The 17186-nt window shown below is 35.8% G+C and overlaps 1 protein-coding gene across 2 annotated transcripts in view; it reads left to right on the top strand.

Annotated features, from left to right (window-relative positions):
- Positions 1-17186, top strand: part of LOC125673384 (protein eva-1 homolog C-like) — a 49458-nt gene that overhangs the window by 21620 nt on the left and 10652 nt on the right. The window contains exons 2-5 of one of the 2 annotated variants that reach the window (XM_048909957.2): positions 2278-2492; positions 13225-13348; positions 16166-16306; positions 16811-16954. In XM_048909957.2, the coding sequence (XP_048765914.2) occupies positions 2278-2492; positions 13225-13348; positions 16166-16306; positions 16811-16954 (624 nt within the window). Of the gene's footprint in view, positions 1-2277; positions 10688-13224; positions 13349-16165; positions 16307-16810; positions 16955-17186 lie in introns of those variants that run through there. The other variant, XM_048909958.2, reaches the window with a different exon arrangement.

The raw sequence follows: 17186 nt of genomic DNA, 5'->3' as shown, positions 1-17186 counted from the left end.
TAAGTCACTTGGCTGTGTTGAGAGGCCAGGGTCTTGACAAATGTTTTAACAGTGGGAATCGGAGCTAGGCTGGTAGTGTAAACACGAAATTAATGAACTACAGACCACAGACTGTGGGCCACAAGTCACATGTTAAACATGGGGTTCAAAATATCACCTTACAAATTATAAGCATGGCATGTGACAAATTAAAAACAAATTTCTGATTTTCATTTCAAGAAAGAAGAGATTGAATTTAGACCTTGAGGACTAATTTACTGAGTTCATGTTACGACTGGTGTACTGTGACAGAAAATGAAAAAAAATCTTAATGTATAAGTGGTGGTGTGTGGCATATTATTTCTGACATTTTACATACATTTAGTGTTTATAGAAAAGCGTAGCTGAAGTATAGGTGCCTATAGTAGTTTTCTAATTATAATTTAATTGAATAACAACTGCCCGAGATTGTCAATCCCAGTGCAGATAATCCCACTCACTGAGCAAAAGAAAGCCCGATTGAGTGTAGCTCAATTGGTAAAGCACCTGCATGGTTTGTAGGAGGTTCCAGGTTTAAATCCTTGGCCAGCCAACACATTTCTGTTCTTGTTACAGCTTTGGGATGGCCCCATGTTTCATGGGAGGTCAGTTTTGATTTAGTTCCTGAATGATCAGATTGTAATGATTATACCTGAATGACCTGATTGAGACCCAGCCTGAATGACCAGATTGAGTCCCAGTCTGAATGACCTGATTGAGTCTATAAATGACCTGACTAAGTATCTGTGTGACCTGATTAAGTCCATGGAGGACTTGATTGAGTCTCTGTGTGACCTGATTGAGTCCCTGTATGACCTGATTGAGTCTGTGTGACCTGATTGAGTCAGTGTGACCTGATTGAGTCCCTGTATGACCTGATTGAGTCCCTGTATGACCTGATTGAGTCTGTATGACCTGATTGAGTCTGTGTAACCTGATTGAGTTTGTGTAACCTGATTGAGTCCCTGTATGACCTGATTGAGTCTGTGTAGCCTGATTGAGTCTCTTTGTGACCTGAGTCCCTGGAGGACCTGATTGTGGCCCTGAATGATTTTACTGAGTGCCTGAATGACTTGATGCAGTCTCTGAATGATTTTAATGAGTCCCTTTGTAACCTACTGAGTTCTTGGATGGCCTGCATGAATGAGTAAATGAACGGCCTGATTAAGTCTCTGGATGGCCCGATTTAATCCCTGCACGAGTCCTTGAATTATCTCACTGAGTCTCTGGATGACCTGGTCGAGTTCCTGAATCATATGATTTCAAGAGTCTCTGGATGAACTGACTGAGTCCTTGGAGAGGTCTCCACTGTGCTCAACATTTTCCCTTTACAGTCACAATTGTCAATTTGTTGTATTTGCTATTCATCTGTTACCCCCCCCCCCTCCCCCCTATCCTTATTTTAAGGTGATTGGCTGTGATAATTTACATCACAAACACAATATTAAGTCACCATCACTGATTAACTAATGGCTGAGTGTAACAAACTTTGATTGTTACCATACTGTCCATGCAATATGGTCCAATGCCTTAGCTACTTCTAACAGACAACATCCTGTCAACAACATCTGGTCAGAGGAAGATAAAAACACCAGTAGCAGCTGCAGAGCAGCCAGGACCGTCTGTCCTAATAACCCTCCCCTGCCAATCACCCACTTCAGATAAAAATGAACAGTGACTTATAGGACATTGTAATTGAATTGACAAACCATTTCCAGTGAACTAATTAAATGACATCGTTTTGCCCCTGCGGGTATCTTGTGTGACTTCAGTACAACTGTGTATACCACATGTTTGGTGTATCATACACTTTTTCAGCTTGATGAAGATTTACTACATTTTAAAAATTGCTACAATTAGTTCACATTTGTCTTGCAAGACCTTCTGTTACTATAAATAGTGCCCTTCATTAGATAATCATCTAATCCTACTGGAGAACCAGTCCACGGAAACTTAGTCCCATGTGTAGCCTTCAAAGCCCCAATGCTGCAGAGAGAACATGAAATGACTTCAATAAGATATAAGGGAAAGTGTCTAATTCTGACAGAGATTTTTATCCTCTAGGAGTAAATTATTTTTGCATGTTTCGTGTCAGATTGGAATTTTAGAAATGCAGTACCCTGAGAATATGTTTACAATTGAATTTTAAGCATACTGTGCTTCTTTAAATACAAATTATTTTGGACATGGTATGACTTAGAAAATACTGCTTTATTTCATGTATAATCCCATTAAGATCTGGTTATCTTGTCATTGCAGGATTACTTTCTAGTACATTAGAGACATTTGAAACCACTGCCTGCGACGGAGAAGAAATCGAGCCCTATTGCCCACCCGCCACCATGATCAGTATACAGTTTTCACAATATGGCCGCCAAGTCCCAAGTTATGAAATGTGTCCCCCAAAGAAGGACTTGTATCAAGATGAATGGTTCCAGGAGGATACCAACTGCCTAGCAACTACCTCTCTCAGGGTAAGGGAATCTTGGCAACCAACATCTGTCAGGGGAAATAACTGCAGACAGAAAACTCATAATGTGAAGAAAATTTGTTCATTCAAGTTTTTGAAAATGCATGTACTTGTGAAATCTCTTTATTTTTAGAATTCTTTTTCTATCTGATTGTTGGGAGATGTTTGCACAAACTCTACTAACTTTCACTATCTCTTTTTCTGGTACAATGGATCCCATTTGGTTGAATTTTAACACCCAATGCACTTTTCAGAATTTGGTGCAATGAATATTTACCAAGCACTGATTTGAAAGTTGGACAGGTACAAGCAATGTGTCATTCGATGTCTAACAAAAGCATAAGAATTGTCTGATTTTCATGGATACGCCCAGTGCAAACCCTATTTATTGTAATGAGTAGTTTTTGAGCAACTCCTATTTGGTCAGTGACATAGATCCTATTCTGCTCCAACAAAAAAATGTTACGCTTTGATCCGGCTCTGTTTACCAGAAAATTAATGATCCCAGTAAAGATACTATGTTACAGCCTCTAATTTGTTTGCATAAGGTTGCTCACAGGTGCACCTAGCCATTTGTTTCTTAAAAGTATTAAACTGAAGGAATTGTGATCTTTTAACACGGCTTAATTGACCTATAGTGATAGACACAGGATTTGAAGTAATAGATTTTCATACATTTAGGCCACTTTTGCACAAAGGAGAAAATTTGTTTTCAGCTTCAATTGCTTCTATAATGGTCTTTGAAGTACCAAACTGTATTTGCATTCAACTTTTAATACAGTATATGATATGTTATTGTTCTCTCATCATCTACTGAGAATTAGTTCTTAACTGAATTGGTTGTCCACAGACTCCACACTACCAGTCTTGTGTGTCTGTAATTTAAAGATTTGGGGATGGTGATCCGAATTTCAATGACAGATTTAGAAGAAATTACAGTGAATTGACCTTGAACAGAGACCATTATCTGAAACAGCTCAGTTGGAATTGAGTGGCTTCAGAAATCTAATAAGGAATTGAAACATTCTACATATAAAGGAGAAAGCAACACAGCAAGAAATTCCCCCGTTATTTGGTCACTGAATGTTAATGCTCGAATTGTAAAGGATGACATTTATGGAGGTGCAAAACACTGACTCACCAGCAGGAACAAAACCACACCTTCAGAGATTGGCTTTCACTAGACAGAGTCGTATACCTGAAAATGGGGGATATTAAACAGAAACCCAAGCTCCCAGTGTCACCACGCTCGTATTTTTTTCTGACTTTGATTGCTCCTGGCCACACATTTTAAATGTCTGTTTTAATTTCCCATTTTTCCACAGCAAGATTGCGATTTTAGCTTACCTGAACGAGAGGCTAAAATGTTTTTATCTTTTGAAAGATCATGCTCTCTTGGGGGAAGAATTACTTCAACATAGCTGAAGAAAAAAACTAGGTTCAACCATTCAAAAATTCCCTTTTCCAGAACATGGGGCCAGAAATATGAAAAGTACAGTAAAACCTGGGAGGCATTTTTTTTGTCAGAATACACAGTGTGTCAGAATAAACAGTGTAAAAAACAATGGAAATATAAAATTGGGATTGAAAATAAGGGTCGGAGTGCCCAGTGAAACAGATTGCACAGGTGTTGGATTAGGCAGTTTTCACTGTAATATCAAAGCTTCAATGTATAGTGTAAATTCAAGTTTGTTTTCACCATAGCTTAATCCAAGATTTTGTTCTCAACCACAATGGGGGTTGAAGTCCAAAGTGTGCAAATAGTAAAAATCTTTGACATGCATAGCATTGATTTGTAATGTACATAAATTCTAGCATCATGTTCAAAGTCTGGCCTTTAGGGCTGATATATAAAGCCATATTTCAAGAATAGCTGAAGGCTACAATGAAGCAAATTAATCTGTAAACATCTTCATTCAAGTGTGTTCAAACCAAATTAGGAGACTGTGTTTTTTATCCAGAAAGAGCAAGCATAGGCTGATTCAAGTGAACGTATTTAGACTAATGGTAGTAGAAGTGCATCACAGGTTACATGTGCTTGATATGTGTAGTAATGTAAAAAAAAAAAAACAACAACAACCGAAAAACAAACAACCAATCATTGATCCCCCTGTCATGTTAGTGATGAAGTCATTGTGACAATAGTCCATATTGTACAAGTAGTAAAATTAATGTGCACATGAGAATGACGACCTTTGGTCTCTACCCTAATGATCTGGGGGTCAGGATGCTTTATTTCCGCTGGTCCGGGGTGTGATTTACTGTTAAGCAAACATTGTTCAATTACCAGGGTAAGTCACTCCAAACAGGAACCTTGATTCAACAAGCGACATTCCATGCCAACTTTTTCTCCATTCTTCACCAGAGCCCATTTCCGTGTGTATTACAGAGCACGGGTTGGATTGAACGCTTGATATTTGTGAGGATGTTATTTCTATTTCTTGACAAGATGTGTCCATATTTTGCTTTGGTCCCAGGTAGACCCAAGATTTGTCAGGTGATTACAATAACCCACCTATCAATGTCAGAACTTAGGCAATCTCATCAAAGTGTGGATTTCAACAGATAAGATTGTGTTTTGGAATTTGTTAATATGAGGACTCCAGGTACCAACTAGGAGTGGTAGAACAAAATGATGGAAATGAGGGTTAGCCATGGAAGAGACAATGTGGAGGAGAGGCTTGCTGTGAAAGGAGAGGAGGAGGAGGAGGGACATATAATTGCCATATTCTTTTCATGATCCCAAAGGAAGAATTGCAACCTAAAACGTCCAATCCAGTTTTGATAGTTGCTTGAAATTGGTTGATTTAATTATCTATTTATTTTTTCCCCTAATACTTTTAAAAGAGATTTTGAATTACTCTCTACAATATAGGTAGCAGATTTGTCCAACTCAGTTTTGATAGTTGCTGGAAATTTGTTGATTTGATTAATTTATTTTTTTGCCCAATATTTTTAAAAGAGATTTTGAAATACTCTCTACAATATATAGGTAGCTGGAAAATCCAAATATATGCGTTATCAGATGTTTAATTTGATAGATGACCAAGCCTTCTCAGTCTTTCATCTTCCTGATATCTATTTTCTCGGTCAATTTAAGGGAATGCAGTTTCTGTCAAGATTTTTTTTCCAAGGTAATAAACACTCATCTTGATATCTGAAGTACCAGGTAAATGTTTCCCAAAGCCACAATTGAAGTACGACATTGCAAAGTGAACGCATTGTTGACACATCCAACGTTCTGTGGTCTATTTACATCACACGACAATGAAGATTACCCCGTATCATCACCTATATCAAATGATCTTCCAAATGTGATCTTTAAACACGATAATTACACTTGATAACTGAAGTGAGGATTTCCAAATTTCTGCTTGTTGTGTCCATTTCTAATGAGATGTTGCATGTTGCCTTTGTTGCGTTGGAATCTGGTGACACTTTTGATCTTCTATAAACACAATGCAGGGTAATCGAAACCAAACTCAAAGGCTTTTTGTTACGCAATGGTTTTACAGTGTGAGAATTCTTTTTAATCATTTAGCATTGTTACCAATGCAAGTCCTTAAAATAATTAACTGTACATAGTTAAAATGCTTACTACTATTTCTTAAAACTTTTCAAGGCAAATAAAATAAGAATCAAACCTACTCATGTATGATGTTTTACATGTAATAACTGAATTACACCCACCCACCTTGTGTCCACCTACCCACTTTTATCCTCACTTTGACATGGAACATTAAGGTAAATGTAGGTCAAGGTGTGTTAACCTTTGAGATGTATAAGGTGTGAAAAAATGTGGGAATATCTAGGGGAGAAACCATCCTGGTATTTTTACCAGTGTATATGGGCAATAAATAAGAGTTAATGCAGTGATAAACTCTGTGTTCCATGAAGTATTGCAGTTAAATAAAGGTAGAGCTGGGCAATTAGGGGGAGACAATCAGTACTTGGAGAGAGGCAGGGCAGGTGGTAGTGGAACCTTTCCCCAATATAAAAGACATTAATGCCTTGCTAAATCTCAATAGGTGAGTTTCTCCCTTTGATCTAATCCCCATTTTGCATCCATATATACTATACACATTTATTATTTAAAGTTTCAAAGCAGTTTTCATTTGAAGGTAATGAACAAGTATTGATAATTCTCAGAAGATCAAAACTTTTGGCGATCTAGAAATTTCACTCATAAAAGTTTGTACATGCATATGGTGTCTTGAATTTGTAGTTTCAGAATTTCATTTGTGATGATAATTCACTTAACTATAAATATTATGCATCACACACTCACTCGATCCCTGCAAACATTGGAAAACTAAGTGATAATTACAATACTTCTATATATTATTACCTCCAATCTCAATGATTATCTTCCATATACTTTCTTAGTGCTAAGAATTTTTACATTTCTACAGCAAGAGCAATTTTTATTCTATATGAATGTCTGTCAGCATGCAGTTTGACAAGATGATTGCAGTTTGATGTTAACACTTTAGTGGTCATGTGTTGACAGGGAGCAGAATAAACTTTACAACTCTTTTTTAGCAAAATCTTTTTCATCACAAAGAACGTAGATTAGTTATGTAGATAATGTCCTAATTTTTACGTGCCATTTGTAATGTTTCACACCGCTGAATAATAAAGATTAGCTTTGCAATCATCTTATAATCAGTTTGAAGTCATCAAATCTTTGTTTCCAGTAATATGTCTATAAAGCAATATGTAAATGCTATCATTTGTGTTTGACATCGTTGGTCCATAGCTTTCAAATCAAAATCTAGAGCGCACAATAACTGTTTGTGCGATTTAAACTGCAAGATTTCACATACAAAAAAATCTCTATTGATTCTTTTTTCCTACCCATATTTTAGTTTATTGTGCAAAGTTCTTTATGACAAGAAAGTTTGTGTGTGATCTTGTGATAACAAACTAAAAAAAAAATTTCTTTTCATTAAAAAGAAAAATCACCTTTAAAAAACAATATTCAACATTTAATCATTTAGGTGTGTGTGTGTGGTGTGCTTATAGTTAGAATTACAAAATTGGAAAATGTTTTAGGAGATCAGAATACCTTTTGGATTAGGGGCACAAAGTCACAACTGGAGTAAACGTGGGTTGAGTTGTAAGACTATCTGGGATGGCTTGGTCACCTTTTGTCAAGTGGTCCCTGTTTAGAGAACATTTTGTTTGCTCCTAGCTCTACCCTTTTGTGAATTGATGTGTTTAGGAGGGAATATTTTTTCAAAGACAGTGAAATCATGTGAGGAATGTACTATCCTACCCTTAAAAAAAACACTTCCTTTTATAAAGTTTCACACCATGGGAAAAGAATATTTTTTGAAAAAGTGATGAATAACTTTTATGTTCACTGTTGTGAATTCAGGAGTTGACAAGGATCTTGTTTTTTATCAGATTTATATGGACATAAATTTGAATATTCAGACATTTAGGGATTGAAGTGCTCTTTGTGTTTTCTGAACTTTGGACCTCCCATTCATGTTGAAAGACAACTTTTACTAATAATTAAACTGAATGCAAATTGGTGCCAACATTTCCCCTGCATGGTATACCATTGTCTCTCATCTGTCTAAGACACAAGAGTCAGAAAACGCTCACTTGGAAACTAATGGCCTCGTAAATATACAGTTGCCCTGGATTTGAAAGAAATTTTGATCGAAAAACCAAGCCAAGTTTCCTGTTAAAGAGGTCGTAGAATTTGCTGTTATTGCAAATACACGTGTAGGGACCATTAGTGCTGAAGGACAAAAAGAACCCGTTAATGAATTTTGACATGCTCTGGAATATGCCTTTCGATCTTTGTCATCTTAATGAGGAAATTTAAATCCATTTGTAATGAAACAGCATTCCTACAGAGGGAAAGACGATCCCTTGGCTTTTATGGGAAGGGATTAGGGACTGGATAATCATCGATTTGCCGAGGATCAAGTTTGGCTGCTCCCACTGAAGTGTAAACGGTAACAAGCCAGAGACTAGAACCCTTCAAATGGCCTTCAGATCAAAAATCAATGTTACCTAAGCTGTCAAAATAAGGCTATATGGCATTTTTCTAGTCTGTAAGTCATTATGAATTCAAGTCAAGAATTGATTTTTAATTGGAACTCTAATTATGTTTTCACAGAAAGGGCTTTTCATTAACTTCAGTGGGTTTTTTTTTTTCTTTTTCAGAGAGTACACTGCAAATTAAATTGGCTATAAATTGAAAAGAATCACATACAAGATGTATAGATATATAAGGATTTTTTTCACATTTTTTTAAGCATCTGAGAAATAGAGCCCAACTGTTGAACATGTTTATGTGAAATACTCTCTTAGATGATCCCTCCGAGTGGCTGCCTTACAATAATAGTTTAGCTAAAAGTGCAACATTAATTGGCAGAAATTTTGGCACACTTTGGTGCAGAAGGAAAGATATATGCATTTACTCTAGGGAAGGTGAACAGGTGGATTTTGGATTCTTGGTTTTCGATTTTCATTGACCTAGGAATGACCAATGAAGAAATAAAGAAATAGAATACCAAGGAGGCAGTTTTTGCTTGCGGGTGGCTGAGAGGCAAAGTGGTCATTACCTTGAATATGAGAATGCTGGTGCTTTCCTTTAGAGATTATAATTATACCTCTGAATCAATATAAATGTCGGCTTCAACTCATTGACACACATCAGCACTGATTCTGAAAGTATTGGAATTCGAATCTGGCAATATAGGGTCACTGGTAGGAATCAATTCTGGTGCGAGAAGAAGCGTGTGTATCTTGATCAATGCAGAGTTTTTAGTTCAGTGATGCAGAAAATGTGTGGCATGTTTGCACATCAGAATAATTAAAGCTCATAAAAGTGGCATCACTACCCACTGCAAGGGAATCTTCCAAGAGTGTTTATCTCTCAGGCTCTCTATCTTCCAGCATCAGATGATTTGGAAAATATTTTCTTCCTCGGTTTTTGTCAAAATCCAATTGTGCTCAATGGATTAATTATTAATTTGTGTGGAGAAGCAGGAATCATTTGCAAAAGAGAACTTGGAGAATTAGCCGCCTGCATGCAGACAAGTAGTCATGGTCTTTATTATCAGACAACTGTAAAAGGTTATAGACAGCATTGGAAGTTAACAGGAAAAGTGTCACACAGTGCCTCTGGGAATGAAAGTATTGATAATGTAACACTGAAGATTTCTTCTGTAAATTACATGTCTCAGTAAGGAAGAAAACCTGAAGTAATTGCTGGCTGTATCATTATGCCCAGTAAAGAATCACATTGCCATAGATACTGGTGCAGCAATATGTATGTTTCATGTTTGATATAGAGGGGAGAATTGGGAGGTAGATAGAAAAAGAGATTATTGTTGTCATTAAGTGATGAATCTGATGTTACAGGAAAGAGTGGTTGTCAGGCCAGAATCCTGAATTTTATTAAGAAGGAAATCCCCATGGAGATTTTCATTGTCATCATCTAGTTGAGAAATAATACATGTGAGTTCTCTGCAGAGGCTGTGAGAAGTCACTCAGGACATCTTTTTGAAGTGTTCCAGGGTATTTTGGAAATTTATTGACCACTCGACTTCTTGACGGATCCCTATGAAGATGCTGTCATGGTTGTAATAACTGGAGGTTAGGGACCAGATGCCTATATGAAAGTAACACTAATTCAATATTTATTGACACATCCACAATAAGCATCTAAATCTGCAATCATTGTGAGTTTAGGGGGAAACCCTCTTTAACAACTCCTACATTTTTTTACTGGACTTCAAAAGAGGTGTGTGTTCACAGAGAAGTGTTAGTTTTAGCTGTTGTGGTTTGTTTCTGACATTAGCCAGGGGATTTACGAGCATTTAGTTAGATCATCCCCTCCTCTGGGTTAATTGTCAGGGAGAAGGAGGAAACATGCAGAACTTGATGTAGTCCTCATGAACATTTGTTTATTCTTGATGTGTTATCAGAACTGTGACCCCTTTGGAGGTTGTTCCAGTGTGTGATTTTTTTTCTTTCTAAAACACTTCAGGAGTGAATGAAAAAAACACCCATTGTGATAAAATTTCGATAGATATTGAATGGACGCCATGGAAATGGTTCCACGAAAACAGGGAGAACTTTACACTTGAAAGAACGAAATTTCATGGCTGGCCATTCATAATGAAGATTAGGAATATTTATGTACATGTGTATGTGTACATCGCCTTTGTAATGGTAAGTTTGGGTACAACAGGTGTCATCGAAAAATCATTTTCGCATTGCTCAAGCAGAGAAGCTTTTGTGGTACTATGTGACAATGAGGGGATTTTGATTACAATTTACAGATCAAGGACAGGCTGGGGGGTCCTCCTCTTTTATGTTTTAGTTATTTGATTAGATTTGTGATTTACAGTATGTTTTTATTGGACTTTTAAGTTATCATCTACAGTGTAGAAAATCTGTGTGATATAAATATTGATTTCTTATAAAGCAAGTCTTACTCAGGTCTTTAAACTCGAGATGTGAAAGAAAATTTGTGTTAAATTGTCCAAATGTGTTCCTTATTCAGTAATTCGTTGCATACCAAATCTTAAGAGCAATTGAAAGCAATTAATGACTAAGTGACAAATGCATATAGTAGCTTTTTCTTTGGCAAATCTCCATCGTTAGCTTAAGGAGGAATAACACACCAGAAAAATCCGACACAGATGGAAAGTGAAGGATATGTACAATAATATTTTGAAATTGAAAACTTTCAAATTTACCTTATTTAGCTAAAAATGTAGCATTCTTAGAAAGTAATCAAAGAAGAAGAAAAATTAAAACCCCTAATAGATGGACTCGAACCAACTACCATCTACAGATCAGCAGTAGACACTTTAAAATCTACTAAGCTATCTTGAGTTATAGGCAATTAGATGTAAAAGGAATATACGTGCGTATTGCTGAAATTTATATCTTCATTCATGTTTCTAATTTAAAGGATGTTAGCCATTTTTGACAATGTGTTATTCCTCCTTAAATTATTTGGTGTTTTTAAGACATGATGCATTAATTTTATGGGAGTTTTTCATAGTCTGCTATTACAAGATATTTTATGATATTATGGATTATGCATATGCCAGTTAATAAATGCACTTTAATTTTATTGATATATGATATAACTTATGCCATCACTTCCAGAAAAATGAAAAGCTTATCTGGGAAGTTAGATACAGTGTTCACTTTATGTCTCATACATCACATAAAAAACAAAGTAAACTTAAATCAATGCCTAATCCTGAAAATGTCTTCCATTTTTCCTACCAGAAATTCAAACATTCTTTTCTAACAGTTGCAGTGCATTATATAGTATATATATGTAAGAATCCTTGAGTTTTATTAAGAGATGAAAGTATAGTTTTATAATTACAGACTAATTTGAAATTCTTTTTATAATTTAATTTATCAGTCCAGAATGTTTTCATGAATAAGAATCTCCGAGCATTAACATGTGGCCCCAGAAGATAAGGTCAATAGAGGTCAGGATTTGTTTATGATTCAAAACATCTTCCTCCCCCAGGAGGGGGATGAATGAGTGGCTGGGGTTAAACACTGGCCATATGCTCTAATGTTTGCAGTGTCTGCTAATTATATTGCACATGAGTAGCTTTGGTTTTTTGGTTTAAGTATACTCCAAAATATTGATATTGTAATTAAGGCCTTATTTCTTGGGGGATATATTGAGGTCACCTTCTGTTACAGTATACAAAGTTTAACCTCAGAGCCTTGACCAGTCATATACATTTAACCTGGGTCCTGATCACTCATGACCCTGGTCACTCATGCATGATCATGACCCTGGTCACACAGGGTGATGCTACGCTTAGTCTTTCAACTGCTGCTAGATGCTTAGGGTGGATGCAGATTGAAATGTATGTCATTGTGTGCTTGGGTATATTGTATAAATCTAATTTTTATTTATTTATACAAAAAATAAGATTGTTCACAAAGACTTGCTTTCTTAGTGAAGAGCTGTGATTCGAACATGTAGCTGGTGTTATTATATGATGCTTGTTAGTAACAATTAATACCAGTACATGTATTTAGATGCAGTCGCAAGTTATAAATGCACTAGTGTTTCGCACAATCATGAATTAGTGCTTCTGTGTATCATTAGTGTGGAAAACTCTGTAAATTCACATTTTAGCATAACCTTAAACTAGCCCACTTGCTTCACCTGCACAGTAAATAAAACTTGAATCCCTGGCTATATACTGAACACATGCATCATCATGAGCATGTAGTGTTGTACACTGATAGGGAAACTGCTTTTGTTGTGCAGAGTTAAAACTGTCTTACTCCTACATGTACAAGGTAGAACCTAGGTTAAAGTTCCTACGCTTCTTCTATATCTTGTTGTCGGTTACAATGGTAATAAATAAATAAATGAATTAAGATAAAAATAAAATTAAAAACAAAAAGTCTTTATACATGATATCAGAAAATATAAGTGTCACTGCTGAACCGCTAGCTGCATGGTGGGAGTAAAAACTGTCTAGATCTGACTCTTGCATAATTCATTTCACTGTATTTTCCAAATTCTCCTTTATCTAGATCTTTGCAGTTAACACTGTGTAATCTGACGTACTGTCAAATCGGAGTAAACATTATATCTCTCAGAGCATGTCGAATTAGACAGGTTTCACTGTACCAAGATAGATATTGACTGACAAGAATTGATATTTATCATTTATGAAGCATGCGAGTTTGAATTTTCTGTTTGATTGCAGGTTTTGTTTGATAGCTGTCAGAACAGACGTCAATGTAAGGTCACGGCCAACACCAACACGTTTAGACAGGACCCATGCCCCAAGACGTCCAAATATCTCAAAGTCTCCTACAAATGTAATCCAAGTAAGAAAAATTCACACTAGTGTAACACAGAAAGTATTATGTCAACGCTGGGCATCGAACCCAGGACCTATGGCATGGCAGTCCAGTGTGTTCCATCGATCAAGCTAAAGGGTTAACCCACTATAACCAGAGCAAGACTATGTATGTAATCAAATGTAAATTGTCAAGGTCACTCACAGACATTGGCAACATATCTTGGACATAATTTTTTTTCGAATTTGTAGACAAATGTTAAAAGATTTGTATGTGTGTATAAGTGATGCATTTCTTTGCAAAATCAACAAGTCATCTAAGGACATGGAAATATTGAGTATATAATTATGTGTTCTGTTCCTTTTTACTATTTGCTTTAATTATCAAGATGTAATTACACTTAGCAGTCCACCCATTTCAATCAGTGTGCGTGGAAATTCATATTTTGGAGTGCAAACATACTAGAAACTACACTTTTAATTTGGGTATATGCACCTAATATTACTTTGCCTTAGAATAGTTTTAGATAGTCTTCAAAATTAAGTGCTTCCATCAACATTAAATTTGCACTAAAAACACCGAACATAATTTAATTTCCTAGAGAGAAAAAACTGATAGGTGTGGCAAGAAACTGAAGGAGCTTTAGAAGTAATACTCTGTTGAAATTGCATGGCAAAAGATATTTTACTACCATGTACACCCAAGGAGTGAATCCGTACTTTCGAGACAAATTAGATGAGTTTGATTTCAATGCCAGGAGTTTACATCTGAGAGGAGAGTTGGCATCACATCTAATTTGATGTTCTCTTCCTCCCTCAGTGTCTGTCAAACCTGCCCATTAGAATGCAATAACTGATTAAATAATGTGCTGTAAAAACCCCTCCTTAGGATAGGTTTTCTGAAGGGTGAGGAAGGACATTACTCCATTCCAAGGTTATAGTGAAGATGCCGAAGTCATAATATTAGAGAAACTCAAGCTGTTTGATTAATTTGGACAAACACAATTGGTAATGATGTTACTACTGGTATCTTGAAGCCTACATATTGACAATTTAATAATAATAATAATAATAAATTTATTTTGTAAAGCGTAAAATCCATATTGCTCTAAATGCTAATTTTAATGATGATGGAAAAAAATTAGATATATGTGAATGTCTCGGAACGCAATGTATGAGTTTTCATCAGATCTGAAGTGAATTTTTCTGAATGCGATGCAGTAATCTAAATTGAGATGCTGTCATTCTACAAACATCTGCATTAAGGAGTTACGATTGACGCAAACCTCGAATTTGAAAATAAACACGCAAAAACCAGACTCATTCGAAAGTACATTAATTTACTCTGAATCATCTTTTAACTTGATGATAAACCATTCTCCTTGATGGTGTCCCCTCAGTAAACAGTTGTTTCATAATATATTATCAAAACACATGATATCTGAAGGTTTGAAATTCTGAGGGGGGAAATATCTCTGTCTTGTTTACACATGATTCATGTTCTAGATAAAACAATTTCTTGTGAAAAGTGTTTTTGTCAACAGACTTATGAAAATTATGCAATAACTTGTTAGAATTAATTTCTTATCTATGGAGCTCCTTGTTTGCGAGTTCTGATTTGGGATAGTTTGGACTTTTTTGTCCGACCTTTAACTATATCTTTTTTTTCATAAGCATGATCCGTACCTAGTGAACATTATGAAAATAGAAAAAACTGTACAATAAATCTGGTGATATCTCTAGGAACCCTGCAGCTTGTAATCAGTCAGTGTGGTCCATTTAGATCCCTCCTTAACACAGACGGAGATTACAACACAACATGTTATGATAGAAGACCCCGTACCAGGAAGGCCATCAGAACAATTACTTTCCTAACTTCCTTATCTCTGAGATTAATCAGCCAGTAATTATCAGTCTATTATCTCCACTCCAGCTCTGGCTATATGGCCAGCATGTCTCCTTCAGAAAGGAGTCTGAAGAAAATTTCTATTCCTGTCAGATGAATTGATGAAATTTCAATTTGGTGGAATTATGGGAAGTGCAGATTTGTCCTGAACAGAACATTTATTTCTTATAGACGAACTTGAGTTGATTACAATAATAAAAAAAAAAAAACATGCTGAAGAATAAGATAACCGTTTACAATTTAATAGATAAGAATGCACATTTAAATAAAACATCATACTTTGACAATATTATATCATTATTTTTTTGTTTGTTCAAATGTGACTACTAAAATGTATAGGCGCTAAATGTAGCAGGTGATTTCTCAATATGAGTGGAAAATTCTGAAAGGGATGTAAACGAAATGTGCAGATTTATATAACACATGAAACTTAACATACAGACAGAAAAATGTGTTATCCAATACAAGCAAACTACTACTTCAAAATGCTTTTTGGAACAGAGAACGTAAATTGTAAACACATATCTTACATTTATGTCCGAGTTGTTATAAATGTACATCTGTGATTTTCGTAAATATGATAAATTGTGTAGTTATAGCTGCAAGCACATATTTTACATGTCTGCTAATGTTAATTTTTTTTCTTTCCAAAACTCGGTAATAATAGGTAACGTCACTTTGATGATCTTCAAGAAAGGAGGTTCAAATGTGTCCATGTAGTCATGCATGGCTAAAATATAAGAATTAAAGAAAAATAGTCCATAACCTCATTATCCTTCCAGCAGACCAAATCATGTCTCCAACATGCACCACTATAATTTACAAAAATAGTCTAGACAAAATGTCTATCATCAGTTTAATCTTGAATGGTGAATCCCTAGTAGATGTAGTAAATCATGCTCTGATTGAAGGCTCTTAATGATTTCTTCTCCTTTGCAGGCGACTTTTCTAATGTGACTGTCTGCGATGGGAAGCAGATGATTCTGCGATGCCAGAAGCGGCTGAAAATTGTCATCAGTGATGCCATTTATGGAAGAATGCCACAGGACACTTCCCTGTGTTCCGGTAGCACCCCAGCAGGTACTTGATGGAAGAAATTAGCCCGAAAATCTGGGTCATTTGTGGGTCTCTCCGAGTACAATGTAGCTAAATAGTCCCCTGCATCAAACCTCGATCAATACAATTTTAAAGGGCAAATCTAGAAAAAAAATTAGGGAGGGAGGTATGATTCTTTTTGAAATCCATACATACAAAATTCCACAATAATTTATTTTTCCAACCAAAGGGAGAAAGAAGGGGGTTACTACGTTGTACCTGTCTTAAGAATTGTAGTATTGTCCTTGGATTTGACAATGAATAAAAAATGAGATTAAAAAGTACGAAAAACAGAATCATATATTATAAATATGTTGATTACAAACACTATAAGAAATTACAATGGTAATTGAAATGCTAATTAATAATGCATTATATCCAAGCAAATTTTAAAGTTGTAGAAGTACCATGCAATGACAGTTGGTCTCATTTTGTGTGTTTGCTTGTTAGTAATTGTAGTCAGTGTGTGGTTTTCATGTTATATTGCAGACTGCAGGTCCAGTACTGCTGTAGAGAAGGTGATGAAGAAGTGTCATGGCCGTAATCGGTGCGCCGTAGACGTGGAGGAGTATGTGTTCGGCAATCCTTGCCCCTCAGCAATTCCTAAATACCTCAAAGTCATTTATACATGTGGTAAGATTATAATTGCCCCATAGTAATTCTTCAGTCAATTATACATGTGTTACTGTAATTATTGCCCCATAGCAATTCCGAAATACCTCAGTCATTTATACATGTGTTAACTTCTTTTTAACAAATACTTGCCCTTCATAAATTCCCAAGTACTCCAAAGTCATTTATACCTGTTGTAAGATGTTTTGAACACATTCCTGCCCCTAAGTTGTATCAGCTAAGATACCCCTAA

Source organism: Ostrea edulis, chromosome 3, assembly GCF_947568905.1.
Source record: "Ostrea edulis chromosome 3, xbOstEdul1.1, whole genome shotgun sequence".
NCBI classification, from domain to species: domain Eukaryota; kingdom Metazoa; phylum Mollusca; class Bivalvia; order Ostreida; family Ostreidae; genus Ostrea; species Ostrea edulis.
The sequence above is the reverse complement of the archived record's forward strand: the minus strand, read 5'-3'. Positions and strand labels throughout refer to the sequence as shown.